The 25,313-nt window shown below is 37.4% G+C and overlaps 2 protein-coding genes across 2 annotated transcripts; both read right to left on the bottom strand.

The window, feature by feature from the left end:
• Positions 1-6,312: 6,312 nt before the first annotated feature.
• Positions 6,313-7,492, bottom strand: mespbb (mesoderm posterior bb). The gene is made up of 2 exons (XM_056250759.1): positions 6,499-7,492; positions 6,313-6,395 (listed from the first exon to the last, which is right to left on the bottom strand). The coding sequence occupies exons 1-2, from the start codon at positions 7,222-7,224 to the stop codon at positions 6,345-6,347; spliced, it is 777 nt and encodes a 258-aa protein (XP_056106734.1). The 5' UTR covers positions 7,225-7,492; the 3' UTR covers positions 6,313-6,344.
• Positions 7,493-11,730: 4,238 nt separating this feature from the next.
• sv2bb (synaptic vesicle glycoprotein 2Bb) lies at positions 11,731-25,081 on the bottom strand. The gene is made up of 12 exons (XM_056250790.1): positions 24,418-25,081; positions 18,773-18,953; positions 18,184-18,335; positions 17,954-18,087; positions 16,875-16,964; positions 16,628-16,741; positions 16,460-16,548; positions 15,400-15,564; positions 15,163-15,296; positions 14,892-15,092; positions 13,452-13,611; positions 11,731-12,932 (listed from the first exon to the last, which is right to left on the bottom strand). Exons 1-12 carry the CDS (start codon positions 24,875-24,877, stop codon positions 12,749-12,751), a joined length of 2,064 nt encoding a protein of 687 aa, XP_056106765.1. The 5' UTR covers positions 24,878-25,081; the 3' UTR covers positions 11,731-12,748.
• Positions 25,082-25,313: the final 232 nt, after the last annotated feature.

Here is a 25,313-nt window from a genome sequence, read left to right on the forward strand (position 1 = left end):
CTGAGGAGATGTTTCCTTCTCGTTCTCTGGTACCTGAGTGAATGCTAAAGAGCTGGAGGCAGAAGCCCAATATATCCAGGATGAAGAGGTGCGATGTTGCACCTCCACAAGGCGCTTGAGAATTTCAAAGCGGCAGAGAGACGTCACACCAGGGGCAGGGGGTCTCTGGGAAAACTCACATCACTGCAAGCACAGGTGGGAGGTGCTGAATGCGGAGGTAAAATAACAGTCATCGGTGCAGGACAAGTTCAAGATACATTTAGATTTAAAGTCTGGAGTTTTTTATTTATTTATTTAAGTTAAGTATGTCACACATTAAAAAATCAATCAATTTATAAATTCCTTTTTAGTTATTGTTTAGTTTTAATCAGCAATGCAAAGCTAGGCAAACAAAACAATGCCATTCAAATTTATGTTCCATGTTGGATCAAATTATATTGTATTTGATTGTTTTATTGATTTTTTCCATTTAATTTTCACAAACACACACACACACACACGCTCCCTACTTAATGGGGATATTCCATTGACATAATGATTTTTATACTATTCAAACTGTTTATTTTCTATCCCCTAAACCTATATCCCAAAAAACTGATCAATAAACATAATAAACTGTTTTCTTCTTTCTTTCTCTATCTTTGTGTAGACATTTTGTCCCCATAATGTAGGGAATACCTAAACCACACACACACAAAACTTTCTGCATTTTTACATTTTTTCTAAAAACAATAAATAAATAAATAAATAAATAAATAAATAAAATACTGGTATTACTATGGGGAAATTTGGTCCCCATAACTTACATAATAAAAAATATATTAAATTTAAGTTTAAAATGTAATTTTTTTTTTTTTTTTTTTTTTACCGGTTGGGTTTGTCCATATTTGACACAAACATGGGTTCAAACAACCCAGCATTTTTGTGTATAGGGTTTACCAGGAGCACATTTATTTATGCATTCATTATTTTGTATTAATTTTATAAAGTTAACAAATTGAAATGTCTTATGTTCTGCTTTTTATAAAATACTTGCTCTCTCAGAGTAACACATTTCCGTGAAGTGTGTGTAGCCTGTAATCTGTCAGTTGTTCACAGGTTTTTGTTTAGACAACTGACTTTTACCTTTTATGACCTCACAACTCAGAAAGGACATTATTTTTTTTAAACAGGGCATATTTTAAATGGTTGATTTTTAAAACAGTTTTACTCAACTCAGTTTTACTTTGTATAAAAATATAAAATACATTATATAGAAAATAATATATGTTACTCTGAATTATACAATACATAAATAAGATTTTTTTTTAATTAAGAGCAACTTCAAAATTCAAATGACAATATAATTAAAAAGCAAATAGTGCAAAAGTTTGAGATTTGAAGCAAGATGAAATATTGCTGGTTGTGTATGCAGTTGTTGTTAACTTCTGTGAGGTGTAAGGTGAGGTCTTCCTCAGGCCTGGGCTTGTGGATTACAGCTTCAGTGTGAGTAGCTCTGAGGAAATGGTTCCCAGACCACAACGTGTCACTTTTTGCTCCTTCCTGCCCCGTGCTGACCTCAAATAATTCGATTTGGACTGTTCCCAGACAACACACTGATCTGAGACAACATCAGAAGAAATGACTTGTGTAACACTGCTGATAAATGAGAAAGTTCTGAACATGAGGTTAGGGAATTCAAATGTTCATCTGACATAAAGGTCATTTTTGCATTTAACGGCCTACTAGATTAAAAAAATATAGCAAACTCACACAACGCCAAACTAAATAACAAACGCAAACATCCAAAAACACAAATTGTGCGCTCAACTCATTAAACATGTCACTGTTCACCGTTAATTCACCGAAATGTTGATTTAAAGTCTCAGGCCTCCCTGCAAATGAGTTGACTTCTCCCTTTTCAAAGCGTCTTAGTTTTTCCTAAAGCATCAAAGGTCGATTAGCACATCAATGTGAAGTGTTTTTCTTATCCTGCTCGGTTAAATGTTGATTTGAGGTAAACAACTAAATAGTCTAAATCCTTTCCTCCCAGTGCTCTGTAAACTGTGTATTGAGCTGTACATTAGCATATCAGTCACAGGGTCAAGGGTATGGAAAGCAGACTCCTAGTTCTAATTACCTCAGTATCTCGCACCTCGGGACGGTCCTGCAACGCATGCAGCGGTCCGACCCCTCTCGCATTAGAGGATCATGAAGATAAGGATGCATGAAGTTCAGGCTTTTGAAGCCGGGATCATCCACTCCAGACTTAGAGGTGCGAGATGCTCTTTTTTTGTTGACCTGTAGTTCATTAAGAAAGATATTCTGTTTGCACAGGCCTGATTAGTACTAAGCTGACGTTTTTTTTTGTAATGAGCTGGAAAGGCTTTGGGAATATTTTTTTTTATTATTATTTTTTTATAGTAGAGTTTAAATATAATTAAATATAATTTAGTTTATAAAATATAATCTGAAAAATGTAATCTGAAAATGTAATGTAAAAAACAAATATAAATATAAAATATGAATGAATTAAAAATAAATGTTATATAATATATAATAATATTATAATACAAAAGTATTACATATAATATTTTAATAAAAAGAATTTCAACCCTTATTTCTGATCAAGATACAAGCTGTATTTAAGTGTCTGACTGATTTGAGTTTTTTGGTCGATATCTCGAGTCAAAATATATTAATGCAATTTATTTACGTAAATGAGACATTAAACATGCTGAAATTAGACAAATATTTATTTAGCAATTTTTAAACTAAATTTGCTTGAAAATAAATAAATTTTGAGATGAAAGCAAGGTGGAATAAGCACTTTTGTTGATTAGAATATTAAAATGTTTAAAATAATATTGGCTAATTATTTGATCTGGCTACATATAAAGGTATATCTATTTTAGCATGCTTAGAGAGAAAGATATTTCAATTAAAGGGATATATCATCCAAAAATTAAAATTCTGTCATCATTTACTCACCCTCAAGTTGTTCTAAACCTGTGTGAGTTTCTTTGTTTTGGTGAACATAAAAGAAGATATTTCGAAGAATGTTGGTAACCAGACAGTTGCTGTTCCCAATTGACTTATAGCATAAAAAAAAAACAAAAAAACACTTTGGAAGTCAATGGGGAACAGCAACTGTCTGGTTACCAACATTCTTCAAAATATCTTCTTTTATGCTCATCAGAACAAAGAAACTCTAGAATCACACAGGTTTAGAACAAACAGAATTTTAATTTTTGGGTTAACTATCCCTTTAAGCAACTTCTATCTGTATTATTTAGTCTGTTAGACCACCAGAGGGCCTCAGAGGGGATTTTTTTTAAGCCTAAGTAAAATAATAATGTAAAAAAAATATGTAAATGTAATTTTAAAAATGCATAAAATATGTAAATTTGTAAATTACAATTTTAAATGTCATTCTTGATATAAAAATGTTCAAGAATAGTAGGCTATCTTTTTAGGGAGTTTTTCTAGCCATTGTTGTCTTTAGCTTATCAATATGGCACTATTTCCTGTGAAGCTGCTTTGAAATAAAAATGTATTATGAAAAGTGATATGGAAATAAAGTTAAATTGAATTGAAATTATTCTAATATTGATGTTGATAAAAAAAAGAGAATTTTCCAGATTATATCAAGTGGTTTGGCTTTTTAATAACAAATAAAAGTCAATTATATAATGTTTTGAAGAACATTATCACTCTGAATATATTGATATTAATATAATATTCTCACAATCCTTCTACATGAACACATATAGCTGCATTTATAGCATTTAACCATCAAAAAAGGATCATAATATTTAAACTTGGTCTTGCTTAAGCAATTGTACTGTGCTGGTTATATTTAATTATTTATTTAGATGGGTTTTAACTGCATATTAAATTTGCTTTATCTGCTGGAATCTGCTACTCCTACATGTGAATACTGGCTGCAAAAGCCCATTATCAGGATTTGGGGTGTAATTTAAATGTTAATGACTAAGGTGAGACTCAAAGCTGGTGCCTGTCAGTAGGATTTCTTCAAATCTCTCCCGTGGCCTCATGGGATAGTCAATCGTATGCACACTTCAAATCTCGCCGGAAGTAGTATCAACCGGATACTTTAGCTTAGCCTACTTACTTTTCTTTTCTTTTTTTTTGGAGTAGGCTACTGTGAATTCAGACATGCGTCTTTTGTCACATAATGTTTTTCATCTACTATATAGTAGGACGTATGTGATTTCGAATGACATGAAGAGGAGGAATCATGAAAAATACATTGCTGGCTTGTGGCTGTAAAATTGCGCCATCTTATGGAGACATTAGACATTTCACCACAACAAAACAACCCAATACCAACCAACTGCAGATTTACATCACAGCAGTTTCAGGACAGCAGCGCCATCCAGCAGTCTCAGACCGGAAATTGGGGTGAAGCTTGTATTATATTATTAAGTTTAGTTTTAGTGGTGGGTGAGGTTGGGCATTCACTATAACTTCACTTATAAATAGTGAAGTTAGGGTTTGTGGTTGGGTTGGGCCGGGTTAGGCAATCGTCAGCTCCTAACTTCCGGTCTGAGGCTGCTGGTCATTTCCAAGGGGGTAATCCATCGACCGGAAGTTGAAGTCGGCCGGGTGCCGCCATCTTGTAGCAGAACTTCACTTGCGTTAGCATTTCCATTGACTCCCATTCATTTTGGCGTCACTTTGACAGCGAATAACTTTACATCTGAGGCGTTTAAAGACTCCATTTGTCCATTTTTTATTTCTAAAGAAACACGACAATGTATAAAAGGCTCCATTACCTTCTATGTTACGTTATGGCCCCGTAGAAACAGATTTAGTAAAAATAGGCTAACGATTGCGTCATAACCACTCGACTCTCTGTCGCGCTGTACAGAAATTACCGTACAGACAGGAGGAGAAACTCGCGCGCAATCGGGGGGACGTCGAGGCATAAAGTCAAGGGAGAAGCCCATAGAGAGTTGTAAAGTTGCTCCTGCTGCGAGCTCATGGACAGCTAATACTCACGATCTCCGGCTCTGCAAGTTTCGGAAGGGAATGATTCAGATTCCTCTTGGCACAGCTACTAGAAGATTCACGTCTGTCAGACAGGTTGCTCACGTCATCAAGCTTAGTTTGAGTCGGTTTGAGTCTGCGCGTCAGGAACGGAAGTGCTCAGAAATCGCTAAAAATGGGCTTCAACTGTCTCAACTGAGTTCCAATGAGATGGCTCTGTCCATTTCTTTTACTGTCTATGGTCATTTCTCTCTATGGCTCTGCTGGTCATGACAGGTATGACTTGTTTTCAATTGCATTCGCTATACATCTCATAGATCACTTATCTTTTTCCACAATATATGTTATCTAGAGTTTTTTGTCTACAAAAATTTATTGGAAAGAGATTTTATTGCAGTGTTTCAGCAGTGTTGCAGTGTAAAACAATGTAAAAACATTGTTTTGTACAATGTAAAAAGCAGAACAATGTAAAAACACATTAAATAACAGTACAACCCACTGAAGTGATGTGTGTATCTTGTCTATCAAAGATGGCGCTGCTGTGAATAATGCCGCGTTCCAGGCAACCTGTAACCCGTGTTTTTCCAACTCGTAACTGGGAGTACATCGTTCCAGGCAACCTGTAACCCGTGTTTTTCCAACTCGTAACTGGGAGTACATCGTTCCAGGCAACCTGTTACCCGTGTTTTTCCAACCTTATACCCGTGAAAGTGCACTGGAACGGCAGTCAAACCCGTGACTTCCCACCCGTGAATTCGTACTAGATCGATGTACTCCCAGTTACGAGTTGAAAAAACACGGGTTACAGGTTGCCTGGAACGCGGCATTAGGTCTATAGTGCTGCAATTAGATATACTGTATCTCCAACAAACAGGGAGCCTCAGTGATCAATCTGGAATAGGTTTGAAAACATATTCAAATCAATAATTATTGAAGTGAATTGCAAAAATGTTGTTTTAAATAAAATAATAGGCTACATTTAAAGTGTTTAAATAGGCCAACATATGTGAACTGCAAAAATGCTAAAAGTTGATTTTAAAAAGTCAAAACCTTTTTTATTATTATTTATTAATAATTCAAAAAAATCTTGTAGTAAAAAGTTAATTTCATTTTTAATTTCAAATGAATACACAAAATCAAAACGTTGACATTTAGATACTTTTTTTATTATAAATATCAATAAATTAGTATACTTCTGTACAAAAAAGATAACATACAAAATATATAATATTAAAATAGACATCTTAAAATAAGATAAAACAATATATTAAAATACATTAAATACTGTACAGAGTCCATAAAATAAAATATTTGAAAAGTTTTAAATATGTGAAAAAAGTCCAATAAAAGTTTCATCCCCAGAATTCCGGAGCAACCGGATAGTGGACGGCTTTGTTGTAGCCCTAAAAAGAGAGGACAAAAGATGGTAAGTATTTTATACAGCATTTAGAAAGCAAAATATTCATTAATAATAAATCACACAATATGCATAAACAAAGTACACACCTGGTATGTTGTGGCTGTATCTGCATACAAAGGGCTGGCCAGAAGAGATTCTGAGCTGGAGTTGAAGGAATCATCATAAGCAGGTGTTTCCATGAAAACCTGATGACAATCCATTTCTGTCTGCCTCAAGACATGCTCTGAAGGTCTGAAGGTGCTTTGACACAGTTCTTGATGTGATGTGCTGAGTCCCCAATACTCAGGTGTTGAATTGCCCTGATATTGAGACGAGTCTTGGTATCTAGAAGCTCCAAGGTCCCTCATCTGGCAGAGAGACTCTTCGCTGAGGCCTAGTTGAGCAGACAGATAGGAGATGTAGCGGATGGTGAGGCGAAGGGTCTCGATCTTCGTCAAGGTTTGACCGACAGGAGCCACTGAAGGAGGTAAGTAAGTCCTGAGGTGATTGAGAGCTTTGGTCAAGTCCCTCATTCTGAGCTTCTCTTTCTCGCTGGCACTCTGTCTCTGCTTGCTCGGGTTCTTGGAGCGCGTTCTTCTAGTTCCGACACGGGAACATGCGCCGTCCTGATGTAATGAACCCGAAACGGGTGCTTTGGCACCTCTGGAAGGTGGAGAAGAACTGTTTTGAAGCTGGGCTGAAGGAGAGAAGTCCATGTAGGAGGTAGGAGACACTGCTTCAGGAGATGAGATGTTGTAGAACTCAGAGTCTGAGCTCGGGCAGCTCCAGGAGTTCTGTGTGAAGTAGCGGAGGAGTGGAGAAGACACGTCCATGCTGTGTGGTTAGAGAGGGTCGGTGATGCTGGAGGGTTTGCTGGAGGGAGGATTTATACCAGCCTCAGGCCTGAGAGGTGTGAAGTGACACCTCCACAGGCCTCTCCAGGCCACCACTGTCTGTCTCAGACCAGACTACAGGGAGAGAGGGATCCAGTCCAGTCCCGATGTGGGAACCTACAGATATGAGTCATCAGGTAATGTGTGATTTTTCACCCCTACCCAGCATGAACTTTTTTTTTTCTGTTTTTAACATCAAGATCTCCAGTAGTATTTGGATTACTTTCAATCCATAAATAGAAACACGATAAAGTGGTATTGAAATATATGTGAAAAAGTGGTTCATTAAAAATATTCATGCTATGTAGCATTTGGCAAATTAAAAAAATAGCAGAAATACTGTAAAGTATACAGTAAAATATACAGTAGTCAATCAACATGATGGCATATACATATATATATTTTTTTTATATATTTATATAAAAATGTTTATCACTGTATCATATGCCGCTGTCCTATGTTCAACTTTGAATAATTAGTCACATATATTTTTGACAATATGATCACATGATATATTTTTTTATAATATATTTATCATTATTTCAAATTCCCCATGGAGTATAAATAAATATGAAATGTTATATATAAAATCTATATGCTTATATACAATATATATAATACGATATATATATATATATATATATATATACAGTATATATACATACGTACATACATACATACGTACATAAAATAAAAACTTTTTTTAATAGTTTTATGCCAAATAAACATGCCATAATTTATAACAAGAAAGTTCTCTAATGCAAAGTTGTATAGCCATTGATGAACAAATAAAGGATAAATCTATACCCTGCTTTCTCTGATTATTAAGAAACCAATATACAGACGATAATGTGTGGTCAATAGGTCACAGTTGTAAGGGGACAGAGGCTTGGGTCATTCTCTCACAGCCAAGGTGTTAAACGACACCTCTAATTTAACCACATTAAAGGGAAGTCCACTGGTCAGTTGTCTGTGTGAACCTTTAATGGAATTTCACACCACACATGTAACTGGGCTAATGAGGCTGGCTAAACAATATTAAGAGCCTTCACACTAATATACTGCCATTGAAAAGACTTGAGAAATAAAGCCCATTGATTTGTAGACTGATAAAAGCTTTTAGATTCCATTTTGTAAACTTTGATTAGCATTAGCATTGATTAGCATAGTGTGCTGCAACATGTGCTGCTAATTTCACATTTTTAAAATGGCTGAACACTCAAAATCAATAATATGTGATTTGAAAACATCTTAGAAAGCCATTGACTACATATTTAGACTCTTTGAAGGTGTGTGGGTGAGTGTGTGGGAGTTTTGAGATGCCACTGTTTAGACTGGCACCTTGAAGTGGCACCTTGAGAACTAGGCTACTATAGGTGCTAAGCCTGTGAGACACTGTTCACGAGAGTCTCCGTGACCTCACCGAGATCAAGTCAAGAGTTCATCTTCTCAGAATCACTCAAGTGCACTTAAAGCTACTGTATTCAACAATAACTAATACAATCGATTGATTTTCAGAAGCATATTTGCCGTTCTGCAGTAGGGGAGAAAAGAGATCATCAATATAACTTAATGCACACTACACTACACTAAAAAATGATATCAGGTTCCCAAAGTAATGGACAGTGACAAGAATATATACATATTATTTTTTATTTATAACTATTCTGTGTGAATAAATTAAGTTAAAATCATTCTTTGTCATTTAGTTCTCTTTTTTAAAAACATTTTAAGTTGCAAAATGTAGGTAACTTTTTTTTTAAAGAAATTCTTTTTTTTTTTTCAGCAAGGGTGCATTAAATAACAGTAAAGACATATAGAATGTTAGAAAATATTTCTATTTCAAACTGTTCAACATTAATATTAATAAGAAATGATTCTTGAGCATCAAATCAGCATATTGTGACACTGAAGACTGGAGTAATGATGCTGAAAATTCAGCTTTGCCATCACAGGAATAAATTACATTTTAAAATATAATAATATAGACAACAGCTATTTTAAATTATAAATAATATTTCACAATATTACTGTTTTTTCTGTATTTTAAAATGCAGTCTTGGTGAGCATAGGAGACTTCTTTCAAAAGCATAACAAATCTTACTGACCCTATACTTTTGAATGATGTATTCTTACTAATCCAGCAAATAATAGTTTGTGTTGCAGCCGGTTGTTGAGACATCTCAGCTGACATCTGAGTTTTTGCACGATGACTTGTCCTTTCAAGGCCTTGGTATGACCTTTGTGATTGTGAACTTTCCGTACCCTGGTCTCGAGAGAGCCGAGAGGTGCCAGGTCTGTGGTGATCTTTGGCACCTCAGAGGCATGGAGGGCGAGACAGTTAGAATCTATTAGTTTAAAGTCTTATAAGACCACAGTGTTTATCTTTTCACAATCTCAAAAGGAAAGAAATGGCTATTTAATTAAGGCCCATGTTTCTATTCAATCCTACCATTTAAAGCAACAACTTTTATCCAAATCAACCTCTCAACCTTCCCATGGGAACTACAATGTTTTCTCTTTTTTTTCCCCTCCTCTCATGGCCTGCAGCATTTTGCACCCTGAGTGTGAATCAAAACAAAATATCTTGGGACAGAGGTGCTGCAAATCAGGAGAAACATGACATTGCATTGTGAGAACGACACAAGTATGTGGTGCCCAATGTGCAAAAAGTATCAACAATCTAGTATTTGTTATGCACTCATTTTTTTTTTTACCAGAATCTGCATGTAAAATGATCTTTGCACTCATTTTTTTTGTTGCATATTTTCCCACCCACTTCCACAGTTCCAGTGACCGTAAGAGCTGAATAGCTTGTCTACAAACTAAAACCTCTCAACCAAGCGAAAAAAAGGGACTCTGCTCCAACTCCGTTTCCCATGTCTTGTTGTTACATCTTTCACAGAGTTGCTCAAACCCCAGGACAAAATGAGCTGGCAGGCAGAGGAAAGTATTCAGCCCAAAAAAAAAAAAACCTGTGCAAATCACATAAATGTTTTTTTTTTAATCATAATGTACAGTCACAAAACAAAAACACCAGAATGGAAACCATACCATGAATTATTTCTGTGACAGCCAGAAAATATTTCCAAATAAATATGCTATATAAAAATGAAGAAGCAAGTAATAATAATAATAATTTGTTACATTTACATAACGCTTTCTGGGTACTCAAAGCGCATTTGGAAGGTGTGAATCTCCTCAACCACCACCAATGTGCAGCATCCACCTTGATGATACGCCGGCAGCCATACTGCGCCAGAACGCCCACTAGCTTACTGGTGGAGAGGAGACAGAGTGCTAAATATGTATTGTCAGCAGCCATATCACCCTGTAGCCCAAGACTGGTTGCCCACTGAAGCTAAGCAGGGCTGAGCCTGGTTAGTACCTGGATGGGAGACCTTCTGAGAAAACCAGGTTGCTGCTGGAAGAGGTGTTAGTGAGGCCAGCAGGGGGTGCTCACCCTGTGGTCTGTGTGGGTCCTAACGCCCCAGTATAGTGACGGGGACACTATACTGTCAAAGAGCACCGTCCTTCAGATGAGACGTTAAACCGAGGTCCTGACTCTCTGTGGTCATTAAAAATCCCAGGATGTCTTTCGAAAGAGTAGGGGTGTAACCCCGGCATCCTGGCCAAATTTGCCCAGTGGCCTCTGTCCATCGTGGCCTCCTAATCATCCCTATATATATATATATACACTGATTGGCTTCATCACTCTGTCTCCTCTCCACCAGTAAGCTGGTGTGTGGTGAGCGTTCTGGCGCAATATGGCTGCCGTCGCATCATCCAAGTGGATGCTGCACATTGGTGGTGGTTGAGGAGATTCCCCCTTCCATGTGAAGCGCTTTGAGTGCCTAGAAAAGCGCTATATAAATGTAATGAATTATTAATTATTATTATTAATTATTATGCAGAGTTTATTGTTAATTATGCATGATGAGAAAGAGGGTTTCATTGAATTATTCAGCCTTTAATCAACTTTTCTAAAGTTGATCTTCAACCTATCAACCGGTCTAACTCTGATCTTTTAGGTGTATAAATTTAATTCTGGTGCATGTATTGATTTTTAAAGCAAAACAGTAATAACATGCACAGCTTTGTTCAGTGACAGCTTTATAAACCTTAAAGGGATAGTTCAGCTAAAAATTAAAATTCTGTCATTTATTCACCCTTATGTCGTTCCAAACCTGTATTACTTCATTTCTACACAAAATAACCGTTTTTTGTCCACACAATGAAAGTCAATGGGGTCCAAAAACAATATTGGACCCAATTGACTGTAAATGTATTCCACATTATTTTGTGTTCCACAAAACAAAAAGTCATATAGGTTTGGGATGACATGAGGGTGACTAAATGATGATGGATTCTTTATTTTTGGGTGTACTGTCCTTCCTATAACCAGCTCATTGATGTCGAACTGAAATGATACAGGTTACCAATGACTAGTATGATCTAACCGGTTTTATTTGCAGTGAGACATACATTAGATCATCCAGACAGCACATTGACACAAACATTACTTTGTAAGTTACACACATGCAACTCAGTCAACAACAAGTACAGATATGTGGCTCTGTGAAGCTTAAGTCCAAAGTGACCAAACCGTTCCACTTCTTCAGGATTCACAGGATGCAAAATAATAAAATAAAAGGGCGGGAGAGAAAGAGAGTGAGAGAGCACTAAGAAACAACACATTTAGTGAAAGGCAAGGTAAAAATGAGGCTAGCTTTGTAAGGTACTCTGCCAGCCTGGTCGATTTACAGTTAATAAAGCAAAAATAGAAAATGGAGGAAGCACACGTAATGGTTTCCGCAGTGACCTAACAAACACAAGCGCACATTCTGCACCGAGCATCCGAACGTACAGCGACACATTGAGATCAGTCTCTTGACATACAGTGGGACACTTGCAAACTCACAGGACAAAATTACACCTTTTTTCAGGTGGAGATTATATCATAAGCAAAGGCAGAGGATGAGACGCTAGCAAATTACAAGCTATGGAATAAGATAAAAAGAAAATTCTTCAACAGTACCTGAATTTTTTTACCAAGAAATGGCACAGGATTGAGACTTCCACGACTCACATTACTCCATTCAAGCAAATCTGGGACAATTTTATTTTTCATTAGAGAGTTTTTTCTCTATAATACTCCCTGTAGACTTTTCTGAAACTATATAGCTAGTGCAGATTTTTTGGGGGGCTGCAAATGACCCAACAGGCCTTTAACATACTGTCTATGAAATATCAGGCATATCAATCAATAGTTGACTAGGGGTAAAACCATCATTTGGTCCTTGTAGTTTTTTGAATAATGGAGTTTGTTGACACTATATCACATATTATTAGTATTTTGCTTGTTTGTTTTTGAATAAACCCAATTTTACACATGCCAGCAGTTGTTATCTCCACACTAATAGTCATATAGAATGGCCTGGACCAAACGTTCGGCTTCAGATTTTCACAGCAAGATCTTCTCCCTGGTCTCAGGCAGTTTCAGGGCCAACACTCCACCACCGACCAGAGCACCGAAGGACAGAAGAATGGGGATGACTTTGGTAATGCCAACGAATGAGGCGAAGATTGAGCTTCCCAATATAGCCGCCAACTTACAAATGGCATTTAAGGCTCCAAACGCTGTGGCTCTGTAAGAAACGTTGAGAACAGGAATTAAAAAGACGTTTACTACTTTAAGGGCCAGATTTACTGAACGGCAAATTAGCTTACGGCCACAATCTAAAAAAAGCGCAATTGGGAGTGGGAAGTTCTTTGGGTGTCATGTCAGGCTCAAAATTGGTATTTGTACCATTATTTATCACCTTTTTTGGGCACTAAAAAAATAGCACAAATAGCAATAAATTGACTAGCGCAAACCTCACATGACATGATTCATTTAAAGACTCTGCGCCCCAAAATTTAGTGGTCTGACAGGGAAACTGCATTTGCACTAAGGTCAAGCACAAAAATAACGTTTTCATGTCTTTTAATAGTTTTCATGTTTTTTTAATTGCCCTAAAAGTAAATTGTACTAAAGAAAATTTAACAAACAATTATACTATTATTTCATCAAGCCCAACTATCTGTACCATTGTTTGCAAAGTCGAAATAACAAACCTAGATAATATGACATGTAGTGTGTAATATGCGGCATGCATTTCATATACCTTTTTGAAGCTGGGTAGAGTTCCACGGTGATGACTTGAATGCCGTTCCATGCTGCTACGCTAACACCACAAAACAGACACTGCCAGGCTATAATGGCTGCCTGACTAAAGCTCAAGAAAAGGAAAAAGGTACATCCAGCAGAAATAAGCATCGAACCACCTGTAGAAAGAAGAAAAAGTGGTTTTCACAGGCTTGTCTTGGTTGGAAAATACATTAGTGACAGATTGCAAGCTATTAGATCTAAAAAATATAGATGGTACCACAAAGACCTAAAAATATAGATGGCACCATAAAGATCTAAAAAATATAGATGGCACCATAAAGATCTAAAAAATATAGATGGCACCGCAAAGTTCTAAAAATATAGATGGCACAGCAAAGATCTAAAAATATAGATGGCACCGCAAAGAACTAAAAATATAGATGGCACAGCAAAAACATATATAAGAAAGTTTTGATAACATTCCCATTAAAGGGTGAGTTCACCCAAAAATGAAAATTATCCCATAATATACTCACTCTCAAGCCATCCTCTCTCAAGCCATCCCAGCCAAGTGTATATGATTTCTTCTTTCAGCCAAACACAATCGAAGTTATATAAAAAAATACCCTGGCTCTTCCAAGCTTTATAATGGGAGTGAATGGTACCTTAGATTTTGAAGGCCAAAAAATAAAAGTAATCCATACTGGTCCAGGGTGTTAATAAAGGCCTTCTGAAAGCATAGGTCATAGGTCACTCTTCCACCGGAACTAGACTCGCATACGGCCGTTACCGGTAACCAGTGATCATTTTTTATGAAGTTATAAATATAGATATTTTTCATACAAAAACGCATCGCTTTGCTTCAGAAGGCCTCCATTAACCCCCTGGAGCCTAATGGATTACTTTTATGATGGATGGATGCACTTTTTTGGGCTTCAAAATCTGAGGTGCCATTCACTCCCATTATTTTTTTTTTTTATATAATTCCGATTGTGTTTGGCTGAAAGACAAAATTCAAATACATCTAGAAAGGCTTGAGGGAGAGTAAATTATGGGATAATGTTAATTTTTGGGTGAAGTAACCCAAAAGTTCTGAAAAAGTTATTTCTGAATGTCCCCATAATGCTCAAAACGTCCAAAACGCCGCCCCAACATTCCCATAAATATTTGCAAACATTATGGGAATGTATACTTTTAAATGTTTTTGAATGTTCGGAAACAAGTGGTAACATTTAAAAAATGTAAAAAACATCCAACTAAAACATTTAAGAAACAAACGTTCCATGAATGATGTATAAATATTTTTTTACGGCTGATGTTTTAAGAACATTATTAAAGACCAGATAACTTTGAACAAATGTTCTATTGACGTAACTGGAAGAACATTTGTTCATAACTTAAGGAGAACCTTGCCAGAACGTCTTCTAACAGAACTTTGTAAGCAGGGTAAGCTCACCTATAATCTTGATTCGTCCAATTTTGTCCATGAAGAGTGCTGAGATGATATTTCCAGGCAACACGGCTAAGCTGCCTAAGAAGCTGACCAAGTAGATGAGGACGTCGTTCTCATCCTCATAGTCTAAATGGCATCCCTTCTTGTTGTGCACGAAAGTTACGTTCTCGAATGTACAGTCAATGAACTTTTCTTCATATAAGTCTGTGGAAATTAAGAAACCATGAGACCAAGTGTGCTAAAACAACTCTGGATTGTGGATAAGATATCTTACCTGTGTCGTTAAATACGGTACTGCGGATGGTGCAGTTCTCAAAGAGCGTTTCTGTGGATCGGATGTTCTCAAAGAGGCAGTCCACGAACAAGGAGTCTTCAAACTTCACAGACTTCATCTCTATGTTGATGAATCTGCATGAAAGCCCACAACACACATTGAGAAACTCTTGCCTGACAATAAAAAAAAATCATTGATGGATAACAGACGTCGCAGATGGTGTTTCTGTCAACATACTTGTCGTTGATGTATTCTCCTTCTCTGTGGACTTGGTTTTCCAAAGAAAAGTTGAAATGAAATTGCTCCACCTTCTCCCGATGAAATACTTTCAGCTTGGATTCATACTCCTCGTGCTGGAGGTGTTTGATCATGTCAGGAAACCACACTGAAAGCCCGTAATAACTGAAATATACCACAAGAAAGACAAATAATGAAATGTATAGTGTAAGTGTGAATACTCCACCAATGGTGTGAGTTTGGGGGAGGAACTATCTGTTTTTCTGACCAATGGCTGAGAGAGTGGGTGTTCTGGTATAGAGGGAATGCATTAACGTCACTTCCCCGCCGGAACACGCCCCCCTCAGCGGGACTGAGTGGCAGAAGAGCTGCTGCGTGACTGGAGTTAATAGGGGAAACTGCGTTAACACGAGTAAAACAAACTATTATCAGTTTAAACTAAAAGTTGGACTCGATATAGTGTTCCTTACAACTTATCAAAGATCCATTGATCCATGGATATTGACATGCAGCCAGGAATCGTGTTTCCTGACATTTATATGTGCCTGATTTCGACGCCGGGGAAATAAATGAAGAAAATTTGCCTGTAAACGTTTTATATAAATACAATATAGATAGGTCTAAATCCGAGTGATCACTTACATTAATGTTATACTGTATATCATCATATCGTCCAGCCCTAAAACTTGTATAGTTTTTTGTCAGTGTTTATTTAAAAACATCCAATTATGCAGAATATAGTCTGTTCTGTAGCTTTTTGCAGTCTGTAAAAATATACAGTACCTCAGATTTCTGGTCAAATCTAGTTGTACAGTCAATCGCAAAGCTCTTTCCCGTTTTAGATGTGTTTTGTGTGATTTTCACGGCATTCACGCTGAAAACAAATGCTGCCGCTCAGTCTTTTTGCCACTTGTGGGCGTGACCGCATTCACTCCGGCCGACGGTGACGTCATGCGCATACCCTCTATTGCAGTTCCATTTTCTGACACTATAGGCGCTAACATTTACCACCAGTGTTTCAGAAATGAAGACTAATTAGGAATTAGTAAAAATGCTTTACCTAAATGCCATAGTGAACCATATGATGGCCATTAGCAGAGTAGCAAGTCTTAGATCACGACCCAAGAGGGACACAATATTTTTGATGACCTGCACACAAAAATAGCTTATTTTAAGATTACACACTGAATAACTTAAGGTCTACTGAACTGTTAGCTTTTTAGTTTACCAGCTTGGTCAGTGTCAAAGTTCGAACACCCCATCTCTGGAAAGCAGTTCCCGTTGCAGACTGAATCTCAATAAACTCATCCTCCTGTGTCTTTGGAGTCTTGATATGAGTTACCTGGATAAAATGATTCATTATTTTTGAGGCATTATGGTAAAAGCCAGATTTCACCATGTTATCATAGTAGATATAATTGGATAAAAGTTTTATTACAAACATCAAATCAGTTCTTAAAAATCATTAGACTTACAGTAAACACTCTCTCAGGTTCTCCTTTGGCTCTCCAGTTGGTGTCATGAACCTGTTTCAGGATCATCCAGGCCTCATCATGTTTAGCATTCTAGAAGAGACAGATATTGTTTTCTCACAGCTGTGACAATATTACTCATATTGGCTTGAGTTGTGAGATACATACACTACCATTAAAAAGTTTAGGGTCAGTATGATTTAAATATATATATATATATATATATATAAAAATATATATATACACAGTATATATAAGTCAGCAAGGATGCCTTAAATTCATCAGAACTGACAGTAGAATAATTTATAATGTTACAAAATATTTCTATTTTAAATAAATAAATGCTGTTTTTCAAATTAATGCAGAATTCTGCAAAAAAAGGATAATGGTTTCCAAAAAAAAAGGAGTTGAACCCCCCTGTTTTAAACATTGATAATAATTTCAAATGTTTCTTGAGCACCAAATTCAGCTTTGTCATCATGTGAATAAATTATGTAAAATATTTAAATGAAAAGCAATATTATTTCACAATATAACTGCTTTTACTGTATTCGTGAGACTTCTTTCATACTTAAAAGAATTTGTACTGACCCCAAACTTTTGAATGGTAGTATAGTTTTACAAGTTCAAGCAACAACTACATGTGCTTACATGCATTTATATTTATACATTTAAAGAGGAAAAATTTCACTTTTTGTCCGTTTCAAAACCTAGCATAATTAAAACCCTGCATATTAGACTTGTGAAAAAATAAAGGTGAAATCTTGATTGTAAATAAACCTTTTCCCTCAGTACTGAAATAAATAGTGTAATTAAAATAGATTATTTTACCCTCATTAATATTCACGTGTGCTGTGGGTTTGTTTATTAGAGTATTACTTGGTTAGCTTAGCATCATGCTAATGTCAAACTTAGCTCAATATTTGTGTGGTGTGAGTTGCAGCCTATGAAGAATGTTCCAAATCGGTCACTTATGACAGGTTATGATGCCATCTGTGTAGTTAGTAGCTAAGCAGCGAGACAGCTCACTAGGTCTTGGAACAAAGCTATTGTTTAGCTGAAATATAGTTATGTAGGCCTACCTCCAGCAGGAAGCGTGGGCTCTCAGGCATGAACATAAGCCCAACAAAAGCTGCTATTGCTGGGAGAGCACAGACCAACACAAACACCCTCCAGCTGTGGAACTGGAACTCAGAGCCCATACTGAAACCCCAGCCTGAAATACAGCACAAAAAAAAAAAAAAAAACCTGTAAAAACAAATAGGGAAAAGGAACTAAATCCTTACACCGCTCTACAAAATAAGGTTTGTACCATATCGAGGGATGATGCCCCAGGCTGTGAAGGAGGCGTAGATGCCCCCCATCATCCAGAACATGCAGAGCCAGCTGAGATGTTCTCCTCTCTTATCCATCTGCAGGAACTCAGAGAAGTATGAGTACACGATTGGGACGGAGCCCCCGATCCTGCAAGAAAACACAGGGCAGCAGTTATCTTACAATGCAATAATTCATGTACCTGAAAAACTCTTTCTTGTTCACAAAACCTCCATAAATGGCCACGGGAGCATATTGAGGAGACCTCTAAAGTCAGGATGTAGCCCTAGGCTTTTATTGCTTGAAAATACTACCAGAGGCAGCTAGATTGAGAGTTCCCTGTGGATCAGTAGCCTACTGTAATTACTGCCCAGCCTTGCTTGGTTTAAATTAGATGTTGAGCCGAGGGAGAAAGGCCTGAGCCTGGACAAGCCTGATTTACAGAAAGGCTCAAGCTCCAATGGAAAACAACGACTTATTATCAAGCAATTATATGGCTTCCAAGGTGGAGGGCAGACCCAAGTGTTTTTTCTTGATATACCATTCCTTCTCTTTATTTCTTTGCTTTGTTTTTTCCTCCAGCTTACCCAAATCCAGAGAACAGCCTGAAGAACAGGAAGAAGCCATATCCCTGAGCGAATGAGGAGAAGAAGGCAGAGATGCAGTTCATGGCCAGGACGATGACCAGACATTTCCGTCGGCCCACTTTATCAGCCAGGCCACCCCAAAAAAATGCTCCAAACATCATTCCCAGAAATACTATCAAACCTGCAGGAGAAACAACAAACCATGTGAGAACTGACTAACAGTAGATTTATATAACTTTTCTATATCATTAATTATATATATATATATATATATATATATATACATATGCATATATATTTATACATTAAATATATATAATATTTTAACATTATACTATTATATTTGAATATTTGAATATTATTTAAAATATTATTTGTTTAAAAATATTTACAATGTAAAAAAAACAACATGTACATACAGAAATAAATACTTTAATGTTTAATTACATTTCGTTTAACTAAATACTTGATGTTATTTATTCATGTGTTTATTTATTGATACATTTCAAACAATTTTAGTAGACATATTGTTTGAGTACCTCTAGGGGGCGCCATCTCCCTCCTTTCCTTCTTGTTAGTGTGCATTCGGATTCTGATCACCCCCCAAAATAAATGTTCTGTGCAGTGTTTACTTTCAATAACTCTTATCTAATGAGATTCAATAGAGCCAACATGTGTTTTTTTTAAAATGACATAAACATATATAAGATCAGAACTCAAGTAACCACAATCAACTTAATAAGCTAATGCAGTGTCAGAAATAGAGGGAAAAGAACAATCAAATGAGCAGTCACAATGTTAAGTGATTGCAATAAAAGGTTTTGCGGTTCTGGGCTGCGTTTCCTAAAAGCGTTGTAAGCCTAAGTTGATCGTAGAGACCATTGGTGACAATTGTTCTTCAATCAACTTAGGCTTAAGATGTTTTTGGGAAACCAGCCCAGGTCAATCTTAATGAGTGCGAGTGGGTGTTCAGAAGCTATAGCAGGACTCACAGGTGTGCTAGGCTGACACGGCATGCTTAGTGATTGTACCTGTCAGCGGGGTGCTCACTTAAGAGAACACTGAAAGAGCTGGCATTCAATTTGAACCTTTGTGCAAATGTCATACGATGGTGGTGGCACATTATCATTATGCCAGTAGATTAACTCCTTTTTTGAAAGGCAAGATTATTACAATTATACTTCAGAAATGCAACAGAAATTTAAAAGGTTTCATTTTAATCATGATTCAACACTGAAGCTAGTTTTTAGCTTAAACTAGCGAATGGCGCTAACAAGCATGGGTTCAGTTACCATGCATGACCATGGCCCTGTCCCAAATGGCGCACTTCATGCGGACTTTCGGTCTCGTGGACTTAAATTGTGCGTGCTCGCCGAGTCTACGAGTCCGTAGGCCGTCCCATTTAGCATTTTAACACTCTGAAGTGTGCTGCTCAGCAGCGCCCCCTTTCTACCCTTGAAGCGGTCTTCCGCGAAGCCCGCATAGATGCAGGCTCCACGCACTTTAACTACCCAGGAATCCTTGCGAAAGGCCAATCAGACAACGGATGGGAGGAGATTTCGCTCACGGACAATTGTTAACATGGCTGAGAAGAAAATATTTAGTGTAATTATCATTACGGTTTTTATGACAAGTTTATACAAACATTATGATCATCGACCAGTGGTTGATGTCTCAAACATAGGCTAATAATAGCGAGCTGAATAATACGATCGCATTATGATTCATTAAATAAATAGAACAGAATGTCAGGGCTTTACTGAGTCATATGTAAACACAACAACAATAGGCAGCATATTTCCCCGAACCTGTAGCTCCTGTCCATAACAACAATCAGACCGTCTTCCTGTTTCCGGCGTGACGATCGAGTCTGTCCCAAAAATACCTCTAAATGCGCCCTCGCGCTAAGGGCCCTATAGGTCTGCACTACATGACGTCACCGAAGTGTGAACTCTGAGGAAGTCCACAAGTCCGGAGTGTGCCATTTGGGACAGGGCCCATGTCACAAAAGTTGCTTTAGATAAAAGCATCCACAAAATGTACAAACGTTAAAGTTAGCTCAAGACTTAGAATTCAGACTTCAGATATCACAGAATTTCTGTCATTATTAATATCTGCATGATTTGAACAAAAAAACAGACTCATATTAACATCATATAAACAAAAAGCCTCAGCTCAGACTTCAAGAGTCTCTTTTTTAAATTAGACAAAAAACATATTCTCATATAGTTTGTTAATTATATAAGATGCAACATTTAAGAATTGAAAATATACATTTTAAATACTTATTCAATTAAATTCTTTAATACACATATTTTTTTTCTGATTTTATTTTGGTTTCAGACACCAATACTCCTTTTAACTCATTTGATGAAATCTATTCTGCATAATACACAGCCCCGAACTATAGCGTTGAACAGGCATGAAGCACGAGGGCCTGGCGTTGAGTACAGATGGTCATGTGGTGAAGGGAGCTTGGTGTCGGACTGGTGGGAGAGTGACAGCACAGTCCTCTCTGAGCAGATCAACATATGGAGCTGAGCTGCCATTATCCCCCACCACTCAGCGTGAGGATCCTCCCAGCATCCCATTGGTCAGCCTTAATCCGCAGAGTCACGCAGTCGTGACAATGTTTCAGAGCCAAAATGAGGGCTATGGCTTTATTGTCATTCATATTTAAATGAGAACTTGAGTTTATATTGCCAGGGTTAAAGGTGATGTGTGTCATTTTTTCAATACTTTCACAAATCCCAAATTAATATGCAGAGACTATAAATAAGATATTCGTAGGCTGATTCCACCGAGAACTAAAACCCCTTGGCGCTTTCAAAACATTGCTGTGTTTGTTTGAGAATTCCGACCAGGCTGACATAGCAACACTGACTCGACCAATGGCATGAGTTCGGGCGGGGTTATTTGTTTTTTGGGGACCAATGAAAGATAACGGAGGGTCCAGGAAACTATTTCAATTTAAATTATGAAATTGCTTTAGCTTAGCTAGAACTTTTTGTTGCAGTGTTTCATTGCAAATCAGGTACAGATGAGACACTTTAGCTGAGTATTTGACTTTTTTTTTAACTTGATTAGTAAGCCCGACTAGTCTTATATTTGTAAAATAATAATAATAATAAAATAAAAAAATCTTTTGAGTAATGATATTTGGTGTTTAATTATCATGTTGTGCTTCAGCTGCTCCCTTTCAAACCAGCCTAATTATTCAGGCATAAAAGTAAGCGTTTACATTTTCTGTGAAATTTTTTGATTATTACCTTGTCTATCAAGATAATATTGTCTATAAAAGGTGTAGCGATGCATAAAGCAGAGCTCACACAGAAGTCTCTTTCAGACCAAGCAGCTTTCTGTTGGTCAGCGTGGCGAATCCGCATGACTAACTGAACCCGATGCAAAATCCGTGAGGGAAATCTTTCGCCCTAACGTGAAATTCCAGATTTCGTTGATTCCTTAAAAATGAATGGATTTCACCTGTGAAAATTCACCAAACAATGGTAAATGTGACCGCACTTTAAAAGCGATTAGTTGACTAGCATTACCCACCACCTGGATATTTCTGCACACCACTAAAATCAATGTAAACTCTGCAGCGTCATGAAATCTGGCACAGTGCTAGGCCAAAAAATGAAAACAACTATGAAAACCTGTAAAGTAAAGTGGCAGATCCATCTACAAGACTTCATGTTCAGTTCTATACCTGCAAAAAGCTTCAATGTCTCTGTAAAGATGGCAGATCAGAACCAACACTGTTAAGTATATGAAAAAGCGAGTGATGAATATAACTCGATGGAGATTGCAGGGGGAGGTGAGCACAGGATTATGTATCAGAGCAAGGTCAGAAGAGAAGCTATCGATCCGTCGGGCTACTAACTGCTGACTCAGTTGTTCTCCACTGACGGACATGCAGGATGAAAAGTGCTCACTCATTCTGGCTCCCTGAAGCTCACAGACAGTCTTTACTCTCTCATACACAATGCTTCTGCACACACATCAATATCACTTAACCAAACAGGGGGGAGGTTTTGCACTCTCACCTCTGGTGCCTTGAACAATTCAATCCGATAGACAGATTTGTAGATTGCCTTCATTATTACAAGGTAAGCCAAAGTCTTTAAATCTGGCTTCCTGTAGTAACTATTGAATTAAGGAAAGTAGATCAATAAAAAAATATCTCTGGATAATCAGGCATATCTCTGAAGTGAAGCATATCTCAAAATGCTGTTCAGAAACAATATATATATCGATCTTGCTTCTCAAACTCTCCCTTTATAGTTGATAGTAATTTATTTAGGGCCTATATTACAGATGAATTTTAAGTTTAGCTCAAAATAAAATAAAATAAAACACTAAAATCATATGTCTGATTTTATCTTTTGAAAATACAATAGCAACTAAATAAAAATAATAAAAATAAAATAAAATAATAAACTATTTTTTCCAAGTTAATTACCATGAAGCTTCTATTTCAGCTATAGGGACAATATCTTTGGGGTAAAAAAGACAACTTTCTAACACTTTCTTGGTTGCTTGGTCTTGCTTAATTGTTTCTCTGAGGCTTTAGTTTGGTCGAAAACGAACCCATCGTAGTCTTACAGCTGGGAGTCACGAGTCAGTTCCCCCAACTGCTTTACTTAGCAAGAACGGATTGATGTTAGGCCGAGTGCGAAACCCAGTTGCATGAATCTTAACTGTCGAGTGCTCCATTAGCTAATTTGAGAACATTCTTAATTGATGGTCTCCTTAAGTAGCAGTTGGCTAAAATAACTGTATATGCATTCACTTAGGTCTGCTTAAATTCACAAAACCACTAGGATTAATTAAACTAAAAAAAAAATCATCAGTATGTGCATGGAAAAGCATCCAGGACTCCATAACCAGCTAAACTTAATTTTTTAAAAAGATGCAGGTAAAAGGATATCTGCACACCCATCCATAAAACAACACCATACACTTATGATCATTTTAATTGTCAGTTGACATAAATTGTAACTGAGATGGGCTAACAATGGGATGCTAGCTATATAGCCTACCACCTGCTATGTTAAATTAGTTAGTATTACACTACATTTTGTCCCACAACCTCACTGCATGTTTACTTCAGCTGATGGTGTCCGGGTTAACATTTCTGCTAAATACTGTTATTTAGCATTTTGTTTATGGCTGCACCCAATATAGCATACTTATATAGTCTGTGAAAAACAGTATATGAACAGAGTCTGAATTCACAGTATAACAAAATACAGTAGGCGAGATTTTAAAGTGAGCATACAATGGACACTTTACCATCTCATGAGGGCACAGGAGAGGATTTGTGACAGTGAAGTGACGCATCTGACTCTGGTATGGTCACATGATAACGACAACATGACGAATGTAGCATGTCCAGATTACTATAGAACACACACATATACTATGTATATATGCGCAGAGTATGTTCTACAATATAAAACAAAAGTTAGCAGCCTGAAAGGCTGTTAGCAAAGGAAATGTGTGCAATGCATTATGGGAAACCAGTAGATAGCGCAGTATACTGCCGATTTTGGCTAAATTAGTGGATCATTCATGTGTGTACTGCATAAATACTGAAAGTAGTCTGATAGCATGCTATTCCGAACTCTAAAATGGGGACTTACCCAGCATTCCCTTCTCAGAGTGGGACAAACACATGTCTTTCTCCGCACTGGGTAACACTAAGGCCACTACAAAGCACTCCACGCTGTCCGCCATTAGCGCCAGACCCAACACCACGAACAGGGTCCACTGGAATCTCCCGTGTCCACAGTCCTCCATGATGTCCTCGTATTGTTCAGCCAGCTCCTCCTGATCTGACACGGCATCCGCCGTGGTCCTCGCTTTCGCTCTCGCCGCCCTCCTGGCAGTCTTGGCCTCATCTGGATGCGGGATGCCCTGGTACTCCCCTTCATACATTTGATCATCTTCATCGTGTCCCTCGGTGGCGTCACTGGCGGCGTCTTCCTCTTGGGGAGGGTAGTCAGTCTGATAACCGTAGCCATCCGGTCCTCCCTGTCCATATGTCCCATAGCTGTCTCCATCTCCCTGGTGGTAAACGTTGTTGTGGTAGGGGTCCGCCATTGTTTCAGATATATTCTTACTTAAACTGCACGTCTTGAGCCTATATGGGCATAATCCGTAGTTGATATGGTTTGTGTCTGTTTGTTTGAACTGCTTGCGTGTTTACGGCTGAAGAAATCTTGAGAGGTCCTTGAGGCTCCAATCAAATGGGTCTCTTGAGTTTGACTGTAAGGATAGCAGTTTGTAACTTCTAATCACCTTAGCTCTCATTGGGCCACATGCTGAGTCTGCAAATGGAAATAAACACTGAATCAACAAGCATAAATGAAAGACAGATTTGAACTTTATACACACTCATGATATAAATTACAGGCTTCTTAACCATGGGCTGCGTTTCCCAAAAGCATCGTAAGTTGTTTGTTGAGTTGAGACCATTGGTGGCAATTGTTCTAGAATCGATTTCGGCTTACGATGCTTTTGTGAAACGCAGCCTAGG

This window comes from Rhinichthys klamathensis, unplaced genomic scaffold, assembly GCF_029890125.1.
Source record: "Rhinichthys klamathensis goyatoka isolate OS25496 unplaced genomic scaffold, OSU_Roscu_1.1 h1tg000076l_1, whole genome shotgun sequence".
NCBI classification, from domain to species: domain Eukaryota; kingdom Metazoa; phylum Chordata; class Actinopteri; order Cypriniformes; family Leuciscidae; genus Rhinichthys; species Rhinichthys klamathensis.

Coding starts and splice junctions, on each gene's coding strand:
- mespbb (XM_056250759.1), bottom strand. CDS start 7,224: ATGGACGTGTCTTCTCCACTCCTCCGCTACTTCACACAGAACTCCTGG. Junction 6,396..6,498: donor ATACAGCCACAACATACCAG/GTGTGTACTTTG, acceptor CTCTCTTTTTAG/GGCTACAACAAAGCCGTCCA.
- sv2bb (XM_056250790.1), bottom strand. CDS start 24,877: ATGGCGGACCCCTACCACAACAACGTTTACCACCAGGGAGATGGAGAC. Junction 18,954..24,417: donor CTCTGAGAAGGGAATGCTGG/GTAAGTCCCCAT, acceptor TTTCTCCTGCAG/GTTTGATAGTATTTCTGGGA. Junction 18,088..18,183: donor GGGCATCATCCCTCGATATG/GTACAAACCTTA, acceptor GCTGTATTTCAG/GCTGGGGTTTCAGTATGGGC.